Source organism: Lagopus leucura, unplaced genomic scaffold, assembly GCF_019238085.1.
Source record: "Lagopus leucura isolate 7727_CA_CO unplaced genomic scaffold, USGS_WTPT01 Super-Scaffold_100002, whole genome shotgun sequence".
Taxonomy (NCBI): Eukaryota; Metazoa; Chordata; class Aves; order Galliformes; family Phasianidae; genus Lagopus; species Lagopus leucura.
Genome location: NW_024962263.1, coordinates 50,455,665 through 50,476,115, shown reverse-complemented (window position 1 = coordinate 50,476,115; position 20,451 = coordinate 50,455,665). Strand labels below are relative to the sequence as shown.

At 38.8% G+C, this 20,451-nt stretch overlaps 1 protein-coding gene across 3 annotated transcripts in view; it reads right to left on the bottom strand.

Annotated features, from left to right (window-relative positions):
* Nucleotides 1-20,451, bottom strand: part of SPIDR (scaffold protein involved in DNA repair) — a 198,927-nt gene that overhangs the window by 138,859 nt on the left and 39,617 nt on the right. For all 3 annotated transcript variants that reach the window (XM_042869748.1, XM_042869749.1, XM_042869750.1), the window contains exon 6: nt 9,308-9,540. In XM_042869748.1, coding sequence (XP_042725682.1) covers nt 9,308-9,540 — 233 coding nt within the window. The remainder of the gene's footprint in view (nt 1-9,307; nt 9,541-20,451) is intronic.

Sequence of the window (20,451 nt, the reverse complement as noted above, 5' to 3'; positions counted from 1 at the left end):
AAACAGCTCACAGTATAATTTAGAACCATACAATCATAGAATCCTTAGAGTTGGAAGGGACCTTCAGTGGCCAACTAGTCTGATTCCCCCACAGTGAGCAGGGACACCACAGCTAGATCAGGTTGCCCAGGGCCTGAGCCAGCCTCACCTTGAAAGTCCCCAGCGACTTTCCTCCCCACTTTTCCTGATTAGGGTTGCAGTTGTGCCTAGTCAGTCCCTACTCTTCTGGAAGCCCACTCCTACTTTACCTATGGCAGAAGCACTTTGTAGCATGAAAGGAAGCAAGTTCCTGGTTTTGAGGCACACAGCAGGAATTAAAAAATAAAAAATAAAAAAAAGCAAAAAAAAAAGCAAAAAACCCCCAGTTTCAGGCCAGATGTGTCTGCCAGGGAAGCTATCTGACACTTCATTACTGATTTCCTAATCATGTCTGTATTAGAACAACAGTTATCACAGGGTCTATGAAGAATAAAATCATGTCTTTCCCTCGCAGGCCTTGATGCTGATAAAAACAAATTGATACTTATATTAATACTCATCCTTCAATTCTAATTCCAAGTGCAGTTTAAATTATTTAAACTGCAAACATACTGCATTTTGCATCTGCGTGGTTGCAAGATATAAAATGTAAGCAAAAAAAAAAAAAAAGCATTTATGAGATGTTCTCAGTTGGTCACTGGAACTGCCTTCCTCCCCCCCCCCCCCTCCTTTGCCTGTTGCATACACTGTGAAACTAGGAAAATACAGTTCAAGGACATGCCATGCACAAAAGGAATTTATGTAGCAATTGAGCTGGCTGTTTATGGTTCATTTCTTTTAAAAAGTAGAAATAAAAAAAGAAATTTAAATACTGCTCCAAACGCAGGAGAATGAACTCCACTACACTTAAAGCAAAGAAACTGAAGGAAAAAAAAAAAAAAGATGCTTTTTTTTGCAAGTTTGGAAGGTTTAAGACAACGACGCTTGAGATCAAATTTCTTCTCATACAGTACAGGTGCCCACTGCTGAAAGTGTTCATCTGTGCACTGTGAGATATTATGAACTACACAGACTCACTCTTGGCTGCACAGAGGAAAGGTAACAGAGCTACACAAAGCTTATTGGAAGCAGAGTGTGATACTGAGCAGGTGCCAACTCCAGTGTAAAACCAAACTCCTTGCTTAGAAAAGAGCAACTCTTCCAATTACTATTTTATTTTCAAAAATATCCAGTTCCCTCTTTTACACATATCTACCCCTTATAAACACACTTAATTGTCCTAGATGACAAACCCACCATCTGGAGTATATTTATCTCAAATCAGAAAATGTATTTTGATTACTAATTCTGATTTTTGTGATCAAGGAAGCCAACGGTATGTATTTAAATGACAAAGGCTATAAGCTCAGATGCATACCTTACTGACCAGCACTTCAAACTTGACCCCAAAACAGTGTTTTATCATAAGCAAATGTAATGCATTTGGCAAAAAGTTAATGCAAAGGCTGCTCAGTGAAGCCAAACCGCTCAGATAGAATCTCGACCAGTCAAAACCTTTTTATTTTTAATCATGCAACTCTAAACTATTTTATGTTGTTTTTTGGTGGTTTTTTTTTTTAATCCCTTAAGGCAGTCATATTTAACAAGCAGAAATTCATGCACCACTTCCCTATTAAATCTGAGCTTGTTAAACTACTCATTTAAAATATGTATTGCCGCTGTTGCCCAGGTTGAACACCATCCACACGAAGGGCGGGTTTGATGACCAAAAGAAAGCTCTGTACCTGGGTAAAAGCTTGGTTGCTTGTGACTGTTGGTTTGCACAAACAAACAGCAAGTTTCAAATGTTTTGTACGTCACACAACAAGTACTATCCAAAAGGTAACACAGCTGGAACAGACATATTGCTGGTTCCCAGCTTCCAACTCTAGTCAGGTTAATAGAGAGGAAAATAGAGCATTAATGAGTAAGGGGAGTTTTAAAAAGTCATTTTCAATCTTCTTTGGAGTGCTGGAGCTCTACCTGTGTTCATGTAATGAAGTTTTAATTTAGTAGAGCAATTACTAAAAATAACCTCACAGAATTAAATTAATCTAAACTTACTTTCTCGGACTTCATCCAAATTTACGAGCTGTGAACACATAAGCATCTCTTTGATTAAGTTATCTCCTCATATACATTACTCCACATATTTCAAAACATTAAGGATTACACAAATACATGAATCCATCTCAGGACTGGGCACTTGGCCTCATATTTTCTTTTCAAAGATAGATCTCTACCCACACTTCCAAGTTAACTAATTAAATAACTTCTGCAACATTCAGCTGTCCAGTTCCACTTTATAGGGTGCATGTTGGCATTTGTCAGCACTGTAAAGCCCTCAGATGTTTTCAGCTTGCATAATAGTAAGCAACACTGAGTGCTGACAGTTGGTACTACATGCTCCTTTAGCATGAAAAATTACACATGTAGGTATGAAAGATGTGATCAAAGTCCTCTATGGAGGCCACCTCCTCTCCAGTGAAGAAGAGGAGTTGTTGACTTAGTGAAGTAACAAAGAATCTGAAAGCAATTTTACATGTACAGATCAGCCCTATTCAAGCTTCTGCCTTCGGATGAATCACTAGTAATATGGTGATCATTGGGGTAATTCTGCTTGTTAAATTAATACAATTTTTCTAGAATCCTTTTCCAATCATTAGAACAAGTGGGCACCACCAGAATATCATAGAATGGTTTGAGTTAGAAGGAACCTTTAAGATTATCCAGTTCCAATCCCCTTGCTATGGGCAGGGATATCTCTCGCTACACCAGGTTGCTCACAGCCCATCCAGCCTGGTCTTGAACGCCTTCAGGGAGGAGCATTCACAGCCTCTCTGGACACTCTGTTCCAATGTCTCACCACCCCCCACAGTAAAGAGTTCTTTTCTAATATCTAGTCCAAATCTACCCTCTTCCTCCTAAAAGCTATTCCCTTCATCCTGTCACTACATGCTTTTAAATGAAAAGTCCCTCTACTCAGCTCTTGTGATGCCCCATCTGGATTACTATGTCCAGGCATGGGGCCCCCAGTACAGGAAGGACAGGGAGCTCTGGGAGTGGGTCCAGAGGAGGATCACTAAGATGATCAGAGGACTGGGGCCCTTCTATGGAGAAAGGTTGAGGGAACTGGGCTTGTTTAGCTTGGAGAAGAGAAGAGTCAGGGGAGACCTCATTGTGGCCTTCCAGTACTTGAAGGGAGCATATAAACAGGAGGGGGAACGACTGTTTACATGGGTTGATAGTGACATGGGGGAATGATAGGACAAGGGGGAATGATTTTAAACTAAGACAGGGGAGTTTTAGGTTACATATTAGGAGGAAGTTTTTCACACTTCCTCCTAAGGGTGGTGATGCACTGAAACAGGTTGCCCAAGGAGGTTGTGGATGCCCCATCCTTGGAGGCATTCAAGGCCAGGCTGGATGTGGCTCTGGGCAGCCTGGTTTGGTGGCTGGTGACCCTGCACATAGCAGGGGGTTGAAACGAGGTGATCATTGTGGTCCTTTTCAACCCAGGCCATTCTATGATTCTATGATTTAGAAAAGTGCACTGTTGATTTCTATTGCATACCAGTCACCCCTATTTCAATTCTCTGAACTACAGTATCCACTTGGAGAGGTTTTTGGGGTTTTTTTTAGACCAGCTGAGTCTATGAGGCAGACATGCTGAGGCCTTCATTAGAGCTTTAAGAGTCAGACCGTCTCTTAGAACAGTTAAAAAAGTCAGCGGTTTTTTCTGGTTTGCATGTTTTTTGTTTTTTTTTTTTTAAACCAACTGTTCCACAAAGATGCTCTTCCCCATAAAACATGCACAGAACAAAGATATCATCTTCATCAGCCACCACAGCTTGAGGTCTCATTCAACAACTGCCTGAGAGAGAAGCAACCATCTAGATGACTTACAGGGTCCCCAGCTGTAAATTCCGCACAGTGTAAACTAGATGTGTCCTCATTCCTCTTTCAACAATTCAACTTTCTCATGTAATATTTTTGCATCACACCACAGTTATTCCTGCAGGTCAGAAATGGTTCTTTGTAACTGAGGCCAGAGCTTCATCATCCCTGTGTAGTGAGATTTTGTTTACAGGTCCTTGAGCCTCAAACAATACAGAGGAAGAGAACTAAGACGGATGAAAGCCGCAATAGTCAAGAACAGTGCAAGCAAGCACTTTTTAGGTTTCACAAATTCCCCAGCAAAAATATCTAAGTATAACTTCATAGGCAGTTGATTTTCCCACGCAAGTTATCTCTCAGAATATATATGAAAGAATTTGGGAACACACAGACATTGAGGCCTGCTTTTTTCTTAATTTTTAAAGCATTGATTAACCTTCTTTTCAGTTTCTGATAAAGTTCAGAGCAGCCCTCTGGCCCTTCAGGCTATATAATAGAAAAAAAATATTCAGATTGCCCTTCCTCTTTTACAGCACCCACCAGAATTAAGATGATTTAACATGGAGAGACTTCATTCGCAGAAATAAGTAATCCCTTTTTTGGAGGTATTGATAAATAAATTAATCAAGTACCAGACTCACACACCATTTCTCATAGAACACTGACACAAATTTAAGAGGAAAACAGTGCAGGAACCAGTTTTGATAGGAACAGCCTTGCCACACTAGATAAGGGAACAGCTTTCTTCACAGTTCTGAAGGTTTTGGTTCCCTGAGCTCTTACACAAAATGAGCAAACTTTAACATTAAACAAATCAAACCCATCAAAGTGACTCCTGTTCAATAGAGAATAACTACATCTCTCTTCAACCATTTCAAACAGGAAGATGTACTCTATATGAAATTTGGAAAATTTGTCACACTAAGGAAAAATTTATTTATTCATTTATTTATTTAAAGACTTATCTCCTTTTAACAACAGTCTTCTGGCCCATTTAAACCATCGGTTTGTTGGGTTTTTTTGTTTGTTTGTTAGTAAGAAAAGACATTTTAGCTTTCAGTAAGTGCCTAATAGACTGCCCATGTGTATTTTCAGTGATTAATAATGGCACTTCTGTAGTGCAGCCATGATATTCTTCAGTTATATTCTCCTAATCTAAGAAGAAATTCACTAACAAATACAATTTCATTCAACTGTAAGGACTTCAGCCTAAGATCACTAGGCTTAAAAGAGCTAGTTTGTGGTTGTTATACTCTCGTGTTATTTATGGATGCATCTGAGAAAAACAGATCCAATTTTAAGGCTTGCTCCATTTGTGCCAACTCTTTCCTCTCTTGGCACTTTACTTTCAGGATCTCAGTTGGCTTCATGTGACCATTTTATTGCATGTAGAACCAGGATATTCTGTAATTGTCTCCTTTTCTAAAAAGGAGAAGTTAAATATAGCAGATCAAACCTGTTGGTGATCTACTGATTCATGTGAGAGAATTAAATGGTATTTTCCTAAGATTTTTGTTTCACTATTAAGCTAAAATTTGCAAACAAAACTAACAAGAAAATCAATGCCATTGGGAACAACCATCTACCTTTGATCCAAACCTAAAGCAGTTACTTCTATACAACTAAAAGCAGTTGCAACACAACAGATTTTGAAGTAGAGTTGACATTATATAATGTAAGATATCCATTTCCTGCATTGAAAGCCAGACTGCTTTGGCTGACAGAAATAAAATTCTGTTTGAAAAAATAAACAATTCATAAAACCTCCTGGAGGTCTTCCTGTAGAAAGGAAACACTGAATGAATGCATTTTGAGTTTTCTTGTATACAGATACTGAATAAATGCAGTGACCAGTTTATCCTGTGTAACAAATGTTGAGAGTTCCAACAAACTCTTCATTTCTCCCTTTGTTAACGAGGGATACTTGAGTGACTTGGAATTAGCACAGTTTATACATTTTGCCTTGTAACACGAATTCATAATCTGAAAAGAGCTTCCTGAAAACTAGTATTTGCAGGACCTACTCCCTTCTCCCTTAGCTTTGCAAATCACTTGCAGGGGATTTTTATTGGGTGCCATTCTATCATAATACTCATTGCTGCCAGCAGGCAGCTTATACAGAAGCAAAGGTAGTCTATACGTTGCTGAGAAATCAAAACTTTGTGGTAGAATAAAAGGGCAAGAACATCTAAAACCAATATTTCTTGACCTAATCACCAAGCCAACTCATCTCTGTATCAAATGCCACTACTAGTACTTCCTTATCAGCTATCTTAATAGCTTATCAGTGCAGTACAGTGGCATTTATATCTCAGAACATCTTGGAAAATGATATTTCTCCCACTCACTCTGATCCCATTTTTATTTAAATTAAATGAATGTGGCTACCAAAGATGGCACATAAAGCCAGCATTTAAGGTGAGGATGACCCGGGTTTACAGTTTTACAGTGGTAAATGAAAGATTTCATTTTGCTACCAGCATAGCAGATCTGACTGGCACCTCCTACAGCACTGCCCTGCAGGGAACTCAAGAACCTGACTCAGGCCTCCAACACGTCTGAAAAACAAGGCAATACTGACTACCATTTATATGCTGCAGTTCACTGTAGAAAGAACAACAATCTCCACCTAAACAATCCTGAAAACAAGAACTAGCAATACAGGGGATATATGAAGAGATGCTTTTATTTGGCAAAAAGAGTACAGAATAGATCAATTAAGTGAGGGAAAAACTGCTTACGTGATTTCTTTCTTTTCTGAAGATTCTAATTGCATCCCAAAACCCCACAGAGCTATTAAGTGAGAACAATTGCATCGTACCCCTTCAGATTTCACTCATCACATCCCAGCACTGTATACGTCCCACATTCCTTTGGAGGAGACAGGTGGACTTCTCATTTTCTTTCCACTCTAAGGTGTTGACCTTACACTCAAATTTCTAACACTAGCATTATTAGATTTTAATTATCCATAATCAGCTCATTTCTGAAGATTTGTTATGTATACTAAACTTCAATTTTTGTGGAGAATCACAATTGTATCCTTAATAGGATGAAACAAACAATACTCTTTCATTCAGTAACAAGAGTGTTCCAGCCAGAGAGGTTGACTAGAAAAATGAGGTAACTGGAACACAGCTGCAATTAAATAATATAGATAACATAAAAGCAGACAGCAGAATGCATAAAGAACATCACAAGAGATTATTCCACTCGGTATGTAATTTTTCACAAAAAATAAGCTAAGTTTTTTTTTTTTTAAATATGCTCTAATTTTTGAAGGTCATCACAAGCTCAGTGATCACAATCAGTAAAAAACATATAATTATTTTTTATTTTGTAAAAAATGGAAATAATAACATAGGTGGCTTATTCATATCAGCACTTTTCCATCAAGTACATATAATAAAACAGTCTGGTTTTGGATTAGAATCTCTCACACAGAGCACAGGAACAGGTTGTCCAAAGAGACAGTGGATGCCCCATCCCTGGAGCCATCCAAGGTCAGGCTGGATGGGGCTCCGAGCAACCTGATGTAGCTGTAGGTGTCTCTGTTCATTGCAGGGAAGTTGGAACAGATGACCTTTAAAGGTCCCTTCCAACTCAAACCATTCTATGAATTTGCATAGGAAGACCAAGACTGTATCACCTCTGCTATCTCCTCTTAACCCACACTTCACTAAGCAGCAGTCTGGAAAAAGAGAGCTTGGTTAAGCTCTTTTCCACCCGCTGCAGAATTTCAAATGGTCCAAGTGGGAACTCATGGAAGAGATCCTGTCTGCAAGAATTCTCTTGCTTACTGCTTTTCTGCTGTGATCTCAATCTGCAGCAGAGGCAGGAAGGAAGGAGAAAGAACAAGCCAAAAAAATGCAGTATAGCTTTTAACTATATAACCAGAAAGAAAAGATTATCACTTAATTGATCATGCAGCTGATCAACCCTCTCCAATCTGGACTTCAATCCACAGCACTGAAAACCTAAGCCTTCCACTCAGTGGCAGCATACAACAAAAACAAAAAATCCACCCTGCAAATTTTGTTCCTTTATTCATTCTGGCCAAATTGCATTCTGTATTGAAAACTTACAAATGAATAAATGCTTATTCTGCTGGACATCCATTTCAGACTACTTGTGCTATAAAAATACATTTTTGCACTAAGTGATATGTGATCATCAGAATCATCAAATTAAACTGACAGGTGCAGGCTGAAGCCATGTTTAAGCTATGCAGCCACTAACTGTGGGGTTTTATTGCAACACTCAAAGCTTTTTATGGCGTCAGAAAACTACAGGACAAATCCACGGAGGATAACAAAACACTCACACAGATCCTGAGCAGTAAACTGCCAAAAGCTCAAAGTACATCTGAGTAAAATAGCACCATGCCATTTGCCCTGTTCTTACTACCTTCACATAGACTTGCTGTTAGCCACCATTAGCATTTTTGGTACAGCTTTGGTCTGACCTATTAGAGTTCTGTCTTCATGCTTTTAAAGTAGTAAGAAGTAAAGCTTGATTGCACAAGCAAAGCACTGCAAGTACAGAAATCCTCAAATTGTTACAGCTTCAAATCTGTTCCCTTGGTTGGCATTTCTAAGTAGTGAAGAAAATTTTGAAAGATAAATAAAATATGGTTATTTAACGGAAGCAAGGATTCTCTAAGTGCCTTATTTTCTGATCGATTACTGTATAAAATCAGTAGAAAGAACCATATTGCTAAGGATGCAATTGCTATCTACAGCAGCATTGCTCATCATTTTCCTTCTCATAATTTAAGCCATGCTCACACAAATACCACATGAAACAACTTCTGTGAATTCAAAATAAGAACCAACTATTTTTGCATTGCAATTAGCTAGGGATGTACTGGATCATGTACATCAGAGCTCCGCATCTCAAGCTTAGGTGGGTTTTGTTCAGCACCTTTTCAATACACTTAATTTAGTCACAAAGATTTATATTTCAGACAAACAAACACATCCCACTTTTGCTCAAATATCACTCCATCCTGCATTATTCAGCACACCTTTCATATGCCATTTTGGATAATTTTAGCCTGACAAATCCGGAAAGGAACAAAAAAATTTTGATTCTTTTGCATCTTTTGCAGACTATCTGAAGAGGCACATGACAATGAAATGATCGCAAGCTAAAAAAAAAAGTATGCATGCTCATATTTGCAAGCTAATTTAAGGCATTTCTGTGATAACAAATATTGTATCAAATTGTATACTGGGGTTCAGGATTGAAAGGTTGACTCTAGTTTTGCAATTTGTCAAAAATCTTTCATGTGTTTGCCCTTGAAACGCATTCCTACTCTTCTTTTAGTTAATTCTTTTAGCATTATTTTATTTACAATTTAAAAAGCACTTAAGAAGAACAGTATCTTTACCTCAGTAATTTCCTTTTTTTAGCAGAATCTTCCGGGGTTCTTGAGGCCTTGCCTGACTGTTTCTTAGGTGTTTGTAGAAGGGCCTGTGCAGACTTGAGCCAATCGCTGGCAGGTCTTGCTGCAGCTTCTCCCACACTCAACTGCAATTTCTTAATGAATCCTGGATCAGTGGGCTGTGTGTCCGCTTCTTCCACATAGTCATTGTCAGATGAATATTCAGAAATTTCTGCCAACTAATGAAATAAAAATAAAGAAGTATTTAAACAGAGTGCTAGTGAAATAAACTAAAATTACATGAAATATCTGGTTAATTTCAGCTACAGATTTATGTAGACAGTTATGTTCCCTACCAATCAGTAAATGAAATCACAATTTATTGATTCATATAACTTGAACAACTGTAAATGCATATTATTTTTTTCTGAGTCAGCATGAACTGCTGAATATAAAGATCATCTGTTGAAAGAAAACTGAGATGAGTAACATCTGTTCTAAAATAACCAGATCTGGAGAACTCATCAAAAAGCTAAGTCAATGCCCATCTCCATTAGAAGTTTACAAACAAGTGTCAGGATTAAAGCAAACTCAGGAAAACAGAGCCTAATGTGGAAAGGGATCATGAATGGCAAGAGAGCTGAAAGGCAACACAAAAGTTAGGTCCGGATTCAGATAAATAGAAAGTTTTCTGCCCTATTCTGAGCTGAGAAAAAACAAATTAAAACAAGCACGTGTCTCTGCATGAGACAGAAATTGTAGCTGGCAAGCAGTATTTAACATTTTGTTAAAACAAAAATTTGACCACTACAGCTAGCCTTCATGCATGTCTAGCGGGCCTGTGAGTTGCAAGGAAGGTATCAGAGATGTTGGACTGACATGCAGATGCTATCAGGCCACAGCCACACAGCACCTTAGAGGAACCCCCAGTCAGCAGCCACAGCCACCAGCAAGCAGAGAGTGGAGCTGAAGTTCCTAAAAACCTTGCTGGAGCTCCTCTCACAGAAACACACAGGACACACTGAACCAAGAAAGGAAGCATGAGAAGGTCCCAAAACAAATCTGGAACGGGAGATGAAAGGCTCAGGAGAGTGCTGACAGGAAAAAAAAAAAATCACCTGCTTTGGCTCAGTTTGCCCTACTCTCCTGCAGGGCTCCTGCACAGACAGGGCAGGGCAGCAGGTTTGGCTGCCAGGGGTAAGCCAAGCAGCGTTCAGTTGTTATGTAAGTTATTATCTCTTGACCCAGTATTTCTTAAAATACCAAGTACTAAGGAACATTAAGCAAAAATACTTGGAAATACAAAGAAAAATAAACATGTGGCAAATAGTCAGTGAAGTGCACAGCCATTCATCCTTCCAGAGCAGTACGGAAATGCTACACAACTGCTCACTCCTAAGTAAGAACAGACAAAATTCATTCAAGCCATATTCTAATGAACTGAAAGACACTAATTTACTGAAAGACACTTAAAAAGCATTAGACTGTCTGCAAAACTACACTAAAGCTGAACTATAAACTGCATTTATAATATATGCTTTTGTCTCATTCTTCCACTGCTGTAAGTTGGTTAACAACAAAGCAGCACAAGTGCTCTGGAGCACAGAGCAGTTCCAGCACCAGGGCACAGCACTTCCTCACTCCAGCAGCCTTCCACAAAGCCCTTCTTTGGGGCAAGCAACTTCAGCAGCTCATCCTCCATCCCTGGAAAAGCCAAAACCCAGCTGATAACTGCAATGCGTTAGGTTCATATTACCAACAGGGAAACTGGAAAAGAAACTAAGATTAACTAGGTCCAGATAATGCTGCTCCCATCACAAAATAAAATGAACCTGTTTAACAGCTCTCCACACAGCTCGTAAGACAAATGGCTGAGATAAAGATTCTAAAGATAAAAGGTGAAAGGAAGGGAAATCACTGCATTCACTAAAACTGCATGTTATTATTTAGCATAACCATCTGAAGGCAACATTTCTCTAGTGCAGACAACAAAGCCCCACATACAGCTACTGCCAGTTCTTTAATACGTTCTTCACGTAAATGATGAGACACTGTGTTCATGTTCTACGAGCTGACCTAAGTACTCTGGAAACTGGAAGGACCTTTTAAAGCGATCCAGAGAAGAACTGCTAAAAGAATGTAATTCATATCAGCCCGTGATTTTGCTGTTTTAAACAACGCAGTCAACACTCGTCCCTTGGCAACAACATCTCTCCGCAAACAAACTCCTTCCACGTTGGAAAAGAGCCAAAACTAAAAAGTTTCAAGCAGTACAAAAGCAGTAAGCAAGTGCTTTGTTCTAAAAACACTTTGATGCTGTAGGAGTGCTTCAGTTTTACACAAATTGCTATGATACCTGGCGTGCCCAAAGGATGCAAGCCTCAAGTTCTCCCTGCACGTAAAATGCAAATCAGGAAAGCCCTTGGGATGTAATTGAAGTCGAGCACATTACAATCCCACAGACTGTTGTAAGAGTTGAGAAGCTTTCTTAAGGCTTGTCTAATAAATCATTTCATACTTCTTCTATTATTTATTACTGTATACTTGTTTAGACTTAACTTCCCCAAGGAAACCACACTTTGAGGTTTTTGTTTTGGGGTTCTTTGCTTATTACTGCTTTTCTGTTTTGTGTTTTCGTTGTTATAAATTGGTCTGTTAGCATTAAAAAAAAAGTCATTAAAAATGGAAAAGAAAAACAGGGAAGAAAAGCTTTCAAATGCTGAACATCATTCAGTTACCATCAGAAATACATCGTGAAGAAGAAAACGTGCTCAGAACTTCCATGATTTTTATGCATGCAGATAAAACACAGCATGTCTACCAGCATTATGGCAGTGGCCAGTTGAGAAAAAGAAAATCATCTGAATTCTTAGGTTCGCTTTAAAACGATCACTGATAGCTACCGAATTGTATATCATTTATAAGTATCCTAAATACAAATTTTCACAAGGTTTTTGTTTAGTGGGTTGTTTGGTTTATTTTAAAATAACATCATCCCCAGTTGCATCACCATGAGTTTCTGGAGAGTGTCATTGCTGAGCACAAAGAAGTGTCATATTAAAAGTAGCAGATTTTCCTACATCGCTTGTTCCTTTGAAATATAGCCCCTTCTCATTTATTTTTACGTTACAGTGGCAACAGGCACGCTGCTCACACTACCCAGTCACTCAGTTTCTCTACCTTAGTTCTTCCTCCACACCAAGCCCAATCAACCATCCCCACTCTGGCATTTTCCACAGCTGGCTCTCATGTATCTCCATCACTCCAAATACTCCGCTCTAGACTATCCACTAAGATTTCCTTTCATTTCCAGTGATGACCTTGCTGCCACACCCTCATTTATGTCATGCTAACCACTTTTTCATTTCCCAGAGTTGGTTCCAAAAAAAAAAAAAAAGCAGGAGCTGACCTCACACTCTCTCTCCAAGATGACAAACATGGTTCATTTTCGTTCACTTTTAGAATAGATTGATTTCCTCTCTGAATGTTTTCATTTGAAATGGTCTAAATGTTGCTCTTCTAGGACTCTTCCCTTTAATGGAAAAATGACTTTAGTATAAATATACAGAATAGTGTCATTTTTTCCACTGAGATTTGTCTAGAAGAAAAAAGTCAGCAACTACTATAGTAGAGCATTCGGGACCCTGTATCTTAAAGATAAGCAAAATGCATCAAAAGATAGCTCTGAAGGTAAACTTCTGGCGCATTTTTGACCACACTCACCAGTATATATTGGATGGCATGAACATGGAAATAGATATAAGAAACAGCAAGCTTGTGCCCTTAGCCAACCTGTTAAAATTACTAAAAAATACGAGATCAACTTAAATAAAAGCCAAACAAAAGTACCTTCCCATGAGCACATACATTTTGCACCCAGCAGCAGAGCAGCTAATATGCAACTGATACATGTGGGACCAAATACTCCCTCCTCAGCTTTCAAGAGATTGACTTCAGCTGTTACTTTATTAAAAAAGAAAAAAATGCTTTTTTTTTTTTAAAGTACTTTTACAGTCTGCACAGCATTTGCCCTAGGAAGGTGTGAAAGTTACCTTTTGACTTCAGTATTGACAGAAACAAGAAACAAGAAATAGCTAGATTTGATCACTTTAATAAGCACTCAATGCATCTTACCAATAACACAGCAATAAACTGGGAAGGATTAAACCTCCATGTAAATTTTCCAAATTCAGCACAGAACAGAGAAGTATACTCAACTTTTTGTACAAAGCTAGCATACCAATCTTCTTAAAACAAATCGTTTCAAACACAGGGATATCTCATACAATGGTTGCTAATGAGAGGCAGTGAGGTAAGTATCTGGGAGTCTCACCCCCCTCCCCCCATGGAGCTCGTCTCAAGATACACTTCTAAAACTTCTCTGCAGAGACATTTCAGCATATTCACCATACTTTTGTACTGGTTAAACACTTTCACTTGTTCAGACATCACACATTTAGAAAGCAAAGTGTTTTTCAGTTTATATGAAGACATCCCGCAGATATAACACTCAGTAAAAGTACACTGATATCCCAAATGAGCCCAAAAGCTGAAACTGTTTTGCCTAGTTTCTATCACATTATTTTTTCGCCCAAATCTTTCCCCGCTGACAAAAAAAAAAAAAAAAAAAAATCAAATTCTATACAGACACTGAAGCAATACTTGCAAATGGAACTCGCTTAGTCTGTTATTTCCCTCACTAAAAATCATCTATTTTTTTCCCTCCCGTTATCTTGCCACACCTTGGTTCAAACAGAAGTAGTAATCTGGTTCCTCAGATGGCACACTTGTGGAGCCAGGCATTTGGAAGGTCACAGAGCAAAGTTACATTAGAAACAGAAATCCTATTTTGAGAGTTTCAGACCTCAATTTTCCTCTCTATATATACGATCAATCTTGTTGCGTTTCCTTTCTTAATTGTCCTTTCATGCATCTTTGCTTCTAACTATCTTTTATATCCTATTTGTTCTCTCCTCTCCTCTGATTCCTTTATTCCTTTCACAATTTGCATTTGCCCTAACCGTCCTCTCATGACTACTCACAAGATGGCTGGAAACCAGCTGCTTTAACAAACACACATGGTGACACTGTGTGACTGTCCTCCCACCTCTCATTTCTCACATTTTTCCTTTTTAAGCAATACTACATCTGAACTAAAGGTTCTCTCTGCTCTCAGGCATGCAAAGGGATTTAGATGCAGAGAATTTCAACTGCAGGGAAGTAGTTACAAGAGATTTCATATCTTTCTCACTACTGCCCCAAAAATAGAGGGAGCAGAAAAGCCACGAAATTTGCTGCAATGAATATTCACAAGCATAAATCACCAGTGCAGCGTGCCAAAGGCTGAGCCTACATTAACAAATGCTTGAAGCTAGTTCCACCAGAAGCCAGCTTGCAGATTTATAGGGAGTAAAGGTAAGAAAGAAATTTTCCCTTCTTTTAATCAACCAACTTAAAATTAATTCAAGCATTGTGCACACAAGTGTAGAGGATATTATTCAGCTCTATAAAGATAATTAAAGATAAAGATTTAAAGCCTGCAGTGCTCTTTTACATCTTTATGTTTTCTGATGCTTTAACTGAAGCACTTAAGTCTATGCCAACTACTTTCCTACTACCTTGAGAAATAATTTGGGTTTTGGTAAGCGAGCTACTTTCACTCAGAAGAGACAAAAACCTCAGGGATACCTTCGTATAAGCAGCTAGATTTTCATGTCTAAAGTGAGGAACAGTCCACTCCGTGGGTGACACCAAGCTCTGTTCACACATGTCAGCCACAGAAAAGCACACAAAACACATGAGATTAGGAAGCGGACCGTGGGCAGAGAGCTGTATTTCAAAAAGAAGCAAATGTGAAAAATAAATCACTAGTAAGATATTTTTTGTCTACAAGCACAAACTGATGCAGCAGATTAATTGAAAATTTTGTGTTAAATATCCAGTGTTATTCTTGCAGACAGCATATATTTAAAGTGGATCCAGACCATCGCCTACCTGTCTAGCTACGCACAGTGCATGCGCTCATACCATCTGATCTGCCCTAAATATTTATGAGCGGTGTTGGTTCAGCACGCTCGGAAATGGCTCGTCCTGCTCCACACAGGTTGGTGGCTGCTGTGACAGGACGCGGCCACACGCTCTTCAGGACAGGAACGGCCACCCCAAGCACGCAGCTCTGTTTGGAGGCAGCCCCACAGAAGGGCCTCAGGCACTGCCCTCAGCAGCTACATCGGGCCGGTTTCCTTATCCTCTCTCCACCATCGCTAAATTCCAGAGGCATTTCCCTTCACACGGACCTGGGAATTAATTTTTGCTATCTCTCACATGTCACCAACCCTAGGCTGGAATGCAACAAGTATTAGTACACAGAAAATCACTTATGCCAAGTAGCACAGAAGAATGCTGTATCTACTTGAATAAGGAGAAGTGTAGGCAGGAACACTGTAATTATTCAAAGCAGAATTTGGTCACAGACTGCACCCTCATCTTGTCTTAATGGTGTTTTGAGGCCTTTAAACAAGTGGTTAGAACTTCTCTTCTATGACTAATTAGAAAGGATTCATTGCATCCAGCAGCCTGGTGCTTATCACAAAGGAAATTGATTCATGATTAGCTCCAGAGAAAAGAGGCCAGCTACTAAATATTAAGCATCACTGCTAACACTGTCGTGCTTCCCTTCGGAGAGCTCACAGGTAATACTTCCCTCTGTCTGACCCCATTTGTTCTACAGTATCTGTCAAAATTCACAGCTGCTTTAGCAACAGTCTTAAAAGGTCATCCCAAGTATGCATGAGATTCGATTCAAAGCAGAACCACTGCTGTCTGTTATCAAATGAAGGGCAAACGGGACAGTTGCAGACTCTTCCACAAACCAAGGGAGCTGAAAAGGCTTTGATATAGAAACTAATGGAATTATATGCCCGCTGCCGAGTCTGACTGCCAGTTATCCTCCAACGATGAGCTTCCCATAGGATTTCCAAAACCACAGGGAAGTACAGAGGGCAACACTGACACAGTAACTCAGTCTCATACTCTTCAAACCACCAAGCAGTTGAAGTACTGTATCTAAACCAACAAACTGGTGTTTTACATCACAAATCAAGTACCAATTAAAGTAAAATGTAACATTTAACAGTTCCCATATTTTGGGCAGATCATACTGCCTTGAATTGGAAAATCAGGTAGGTGTCACACACAGTATGTTTGGGTGTCCATTCTTTTTTTTTTTTAAGGAGGATGTAAATTATTCTTTGGTTTGAGTTCCTTCGTACGTAATCCTGTAGCATTAGCAGGCAGCATCCCACACACAGCACTAGTAGTTTCAGAAATGAAAAGCAACAAATATTTGGTGCATGTACAATTACTTTATAAAATATCAACACGAATATCTGATATTTCAAAGAATAACTTCACAAGCGGAGCGATGGCATTGAGATTTTTTTTTTTTTTTAAACAGGTAAAGAATACACAAGAATTGCAAAAAAGAAATTGAAGCTGTGAAGTTTAATCCTGAGCAGAAACCTTAGCTTTTAGAAGGCAAACAGGTTTAGCAGGCTTTGCCTGTGGAGATGCATCCACAAGCTGTTCCAGCCTGCCTCTCCCAGAACAGGTTGTTCTAAGGCACATATCATCCAATCAAAACAGGTGAGGCTGTCTTCTCAACCCAAGTACACTTTTATTCAAGGCAAGTAAGTAAAGCAAGAAACGCTGCATTTATTCCCAAGTGTGCTCTTTACATGTAGAGTCAAATGATGATTCTGAACGTAAGATGGAATAAAACTCCTGTCTGCTGGGCACAAGAAAGAACAGCAGGAATACTAAGGTATTAAATGGCCGTAAAGCAACAGCTTACACAACCAGTTAAGGGACAGATTTGTACTTCTCAGAACATAAGGAAAACCCTGCTGCAGTCTTGGCATGTGCAGCGTTAGTTCTGCAACTGCACCTCTTGGAAGCATCATTTTAGTAGTTTAATGAAGCTTTAGCATTGAGAAATCCATCCATCATTTCCTAATTTTCTACATTACTACTGATCTCACCATCAGCCTGTGATTTGGTTAGTAGTCAATGTCTAATAGATCCAATAATGTTGAAAAATCTCTAGACAGACAACCTGCAACTGCCTTTTTCTGCTTTGTCTAATTGTTTTTTCCATTATACAAGAACATCTTCAGTTTCTCCCATTGAAAATAACTAGCTGTTAAAGCCAATTTGGACAACTTCAAGCATACTGTTAGCCAACATATAATATGCAACTGAGTTACTGTAACCCTTGCTCTCCCTTCCTTAAGGAAAAGGAGGAGGGAAGGAACAGGACTTCACATGTTGCATCTTGCAGACTGCTCAGGGACAGAACAAGGTCTCTTCATACGCAACAGTGTATTATCCCACGCAGTAGAGCTCTCATCTTGATAAGGATTCTCCAGATGATACAAACCCAGGTTTTCAAATATAAATACCTGACTCTGATAGGACATGCAGATAATTACATCATTTCACACAGAAGCCTCAGCACACCTTTGTGCAGCGACGCTCGGACACACACACAAAATAAAACACTGTAGTCAATTATAATACCACTTAAACAGGGTTTAGTTCTCGACACAGGAATAGATACTTTCATGTTTCCAAGGAACAGATGTTATCACATAGTGTGATAACCTACTTTCACATTATTGTTTATAGTTATTCACTCAGTTTCATTTATTAAAGTTACTGGATTCAGGCTCTAAAACCTCAGCTACATTGTCTCTTTTTTAGGTGATGCTATGGTAATCATCTGGGTTAATGCTTGGATGTAACAAGGGGACTCAACTAAAAGGTATGATTAAAAGCCAAATTATTATTTATGAACTAATTCCTAAGATAACTAGACTAAATACCTGCAGGATTCAGCAGAAACTGTTAATGGAGGAAACATCTCCATCTCCAAGTAGCTCTTTTGTTCTGTTCCAAGTCTAAAGAGAGAATACTTCCATGTTTGTCAAGTAAAAAAAAAAAAATTACCTGTCATTACAACTGCAGGAAAACAATTAAGCTTTCAGCAATAAACCCTTCTAGAGGTCCCAATCCCAAATGTTTGCCAGTTTGTTTTTTTTTTCCTCCAAATAGATCAAGCAACCTAAACAAATCAAACCTTTCCTTACAATGTGATTTCTTCTCCGATCCTTACCTATACATGCATAACTCTACATCCTCTCCCCACCCCTCAATTGACTCAAAAAATGGAGGGGAGGAGAAGAGGGGGGCTTCCTCACTTCATTGTTGTGAGAAAATAGCTCTCACAGTAATGTGACTGTTTAGACCTAACAGGGAACAGTCAAAGACTTTAAAACCATCTTTCATATTAAGTGTTCTCAAAGAGTAGGTGACTCATGCAAATATGTTATTTAAGATAAAAGGAATCAATTCCAGGACAACTAACTGTACGAGAGATTACACGCAGATATCTATTGAAGGGCAAAGTATGCACAGTCTTCTCATCTTTGGTTGATCTGTCTCCAGTTTTCTGTGAATCCCCTTAGAAAACTACTCAAAAGAAAAATAAAAATGAGAGAGAAAACACAACTTTTGTATAAGATATAAATGCAATACAAGCATCATTTCTGCAATAATGCTCAGCACACTGTGAATATATATATATATATATATTTTTTTTTTTTTTTCCAAAATGCCCACAGAAGGACACTATGCACATCTTGAAATTCAGATTTCTGCTCTGCACTTCCAGTTCCAGCAGTGCCAGTGCTCACAGCCCTGGCAGACCAAGAGCCACTGGGGCTGCAGTGTAGCACATTACATTCATTTTCTTCTACTCCCACTCACTCTACATTCTTCTCACTTGACTGTGCTCCCCTTTGCTCCATTTACTGCTTCACAGTGCCTGCAGTACTGCCCCCAAAACTTCAGTCACTTCGTTTCTTCCCTCCTCTTCATTTCCAACTGCTTCCAACCCTTTCTTTCCTTTCCAGAAATCCTCGCACAGATTGTTTTCTAGAACGCTGTTCCACATTTTTATCCTGTCAAAGCTGTTTTAAACAACCAACCTTTCAGGGCAGGAAATGCCTTACCATGTCTGAAACGCTGCGATAGTAATGACAGCACACGCAGGCACACAAAGCACCACCTTCACCTAAGCTGATTTTTAACCATGACAGCGAATATATGCATGCAGACTGGAGAAGCAAAAGAGCTTTTTAATTGCTTTTTCAAGAAAACTGAAGAACCCCCAAACAAGAAAGCTAGTTTAAAAATATATTGAAGTGTACTTTGTTGAAACAGGAGAAAAAAAATGAAAAAGGAGTGTGGCACTAAGTTTACCATTTTGTTGTTTGCTTTTTTCTATTTGGTCACAGGCTTAATCTTCAGAGGAACACAAAGAAAACAAAGCAAGCATCAATTTAGTTGGGCCCCTACAATAACATGACAATTTTTATTTGCAAACACAGATTTCATGAGATTCAAAGTCACTAACTGGTGCAATACTGACTCATGTTTACCATTTAGTTATGCTGACTGTCCAAATAAGAGCATAGTACTTGAGAAGGTTTTACACTGATGACCAGCTAAAAATCACTGAGATCTAGATTAGAGTACCAACTGTATGCTGTACAGCATGTTACACTGCATAGGTATTAGTGACATGACTACCATAACATATATAAGACAGTCACAGATATTTAAGACTTGAAAGTAATAAGTGTATCAGATAAATACACCTGGTAAAGCACTTGAAATGTCACAGTAAAGCAGTAGTCCTGAGCAATTTATAACTTGAGTTGCCTGTAAGTCTCCATATTTGTACCACTCTTTGTAAGGATTCTCTAGCTTACCTCAAGTAGGAAGATTAAGACTAATTAATATAATGATTCTCAGTTAAAGGCAAAGGAAAAAAGAGATAATCAGTGCACATCTACACACTTGAATTTGAAGAGCAATAGTTGGCTGGTTGGTTTCCACAGCAGCCACCCATATGTTTTCACTTAACACCTCCAATATGTCAAATCAGGTGAAGAGATTGTCTTCACTGCTATTCCTGAATCAATGCTTTGTTTACTTCAGAAAGTGCAAAAAAAGTGGAAGTGTTGTTTGGTTTTTTTTTCTACAACTAAAAGGCTAGCACATGTCAACATGTATTTAGACATGGAAAA